The following is a 2,273-nucleotide window of genomic DNA, read 5'->3' on the forward strand; positions in this document are numbered from 1 at the left end:
CCCATGACCTTTCCTTTTTTTCCCCCCGATTCTCTCCCCCATCCCACTGGGGGGGTGGGGAGCGAGTGAACAGCTGTGTGGTGTTTAGCTGCCTGCCGGGTTAAACCACAACAGTGACCTTTCAGAAAACAAGGGTTCAGTTAAATTTGCTACTATGATACATGACCTGGAAATACTGTTATCTGTGGAAGTCAGAAGAATCAAGTCATCATGAAATTTTAATAGCCTCCACTCCTATTAATAACTCTAGATCTTTTCAAGAGAATTCCCCTAACAATGCCTCTTCAATCATGAAGCACTCAAATTTGCAAAGCAACCTTTAAGTGGGAACCATGTGACATTTGTGTGCGCAAACCAAATGTTTCCAGTCCCTACACAATCCTAATATAAACCAGAATTCAAAGGGAAAACAATCACAGTTTACCTCAGTGAGACCACAGTGCAGGTTAATCCATAACTAAAAGTGAGGGGGGAAAAAAGTCTGTGCTTCTCTCTACCTGCTCAACACTATGAGGAATTTAAAAAAGAAAAAAAGACAAAAGTAGAGGGTCAAAGTAAAAGATATTTAACTTTGACACTACCAAAAGACTGTACAAAGGTACTAACCTTATTTCATAATTTCTATTTACAGATGGCCTTACGTGCTGCTGTGGCACTCAACAGCTGCAGCAGAGCAAGGATCACAGGGACTGAATCTGCAGAACTTTAAAGAGATTCCAAATTTAGGTTCCACTTTGAAACTGCTTATAAATTTTGTAATGGTGGGTAGTCCTTTTCACATCCATTTTACACATGTAACGTTCAAAAGCAACCTCAGCAATTTGAGGCAGAAAGGCAGAGAATTGGTTATCGGGGTGAAACAGCTACCTTCCTAAGCCAAGAGTTGCCCCCAGGTCATGGGCAGGATGAAGAATCATCTATTGCTGTTGTTCATGAAGTATATAAACAAACAAAACTTTGTCCCTTCTGTTGTCAATTTTATCCCTTCTGCAAGCACCAAACTCACTTTTTGAAGTCAGCCTTATAGACAGAGTTTTGTCTGTAAAGATCTTATAAAATAGTTCCAAGTCACCACTTAAACACCAAGGCAGAATCTGCTTGATGCTTTACTGCATCACACATCAGACTCATATCCCTTGATCCATTTTCCATGCCAGTCTGCAGTTCAAAGAGAAAATAAGCAGCTTTGCCCAGAGGGCAACATGATGACAGCTCATCCTGTGCCAGTTCGGGATTTTTCTATTCACATACTGAGAGAGCAAGAAGCAGCCAAGATTGTGGCCAAAACTTCCTGAGATCCTGCAGAGTCTTCATGAATAGCAATTTTTAGGAGGCTGTCTCCAGCCCCGAGTACTTACACATATGCAGCTCTAATGTTAGGCCCTGGAACTGCGACATGAAAAAGCTTTAACCCTTTGGTCACCCCACTGAGCTCACCTGTGCCAGAATCCCAGCCAGAGCATCCCAGCACAGAAACACCTCTAGCTAAATCTTGGGAATGGCAGGTAGGTAGCCCACCAGCCAATAAAGAGATGTACCTATTTGCACAGCCACTGTGCCACCTGCACGGCACCTACACTCTTATTTATTCTTTAGGGGTAGCCCAAACGGCATAGCCGATTTCTCACTGGGCCCACGGACACTTGCTGCCCCAGCACCTGCGCTTCAGACACACAGACAGGCACCTCACCGAGGCCGGGGTCCTCAGGTACCTAGCACTGTGCAACTACCGGTCGACAGGCTAACTCACGGGGCTACGGCAGGCGCCCGTCCCCTCCCGCGCCGCCGACACCCGCGGAGCTAAATCCGGGGCAGGCCCAGGGCGTGAGCAGGCACGGGCGCGCTGCGCCCCCCCCAGCAGCGACCTCAGGCGTGAGCGAGGGACGACCCGGAGAGGGGCGGGGATCAGAGGGCCCGAGGGAGCCGAGAGGGATCCCTCCCCCCGGGGCGCGAGGGGCGGCGGCCGGGCGGCCCGGCGGTACCTAGCTTCTGGCCCAGGAAGGTCATGCTGTGGTAGGCCTTCTCGGCGGCGGCCAGGTGCGCCAGCCCGGCCAGCAGGGCCAGCCAGCTGGCCCCCGCGCTCTTGTTGGCCTCCCGCTCCTTCTCCACATTGTCCTTGGCCTTGTCGTAGGAGAAGATGCCCAGGTGGGAGAAGAAGGTCTCCAGCACGGCCTGCTCCACCGGCACCGGCGCGCCCAGCGGGATCGACTCCCCCATCCCGCCCGGCGGTGCCGCCGCAGCCGCCTCCGCCGCCCCCTCCACCACGGCCGCTC

General features: G+C 51.4%; 1 protein-coding gene across 1 annotated transcript in view; it reads right to left on the reverse strand.

Annotated features, from left to right (window-relative positions):
• Positions 1-2,217, reverse strand: part of CUNH12orf66 (chromosome unknown C12orf66 homolog) — a 10,948-nt gene extending 8,731 nt beyond the window's left edge. The window contains exon 1 of the mRNA XM_009281100.1: positions 1,983-2,217. Within this exon, the coding sequence (XP_009279375.1) occupies positions 1,983-2,217 (235 nt within the window). The remainder of the gene's footprint in view (positions 1-1,982) is intronic.
• Between the last annotated feature and the right edge of the window lie 56 nt (positions 2,218-2,273).

This window comes from Aptenodytes forsteri, unplaced genomic scaffold, assembly GCF_000699145.1.
Source record: "Aptenodytes forsteri isolate BGI_AS27 unplaced genomic scaffold, ASM69914v1 Scaffold4, whole genome shotgun sequence".
Classification (NCBI taxonomy): Eukaryota; Metazoa; Chordata; class Aves; order Sphenisciformes; family Spheniscidae; genus Aptenodytes; species Aptenodytes forsteri.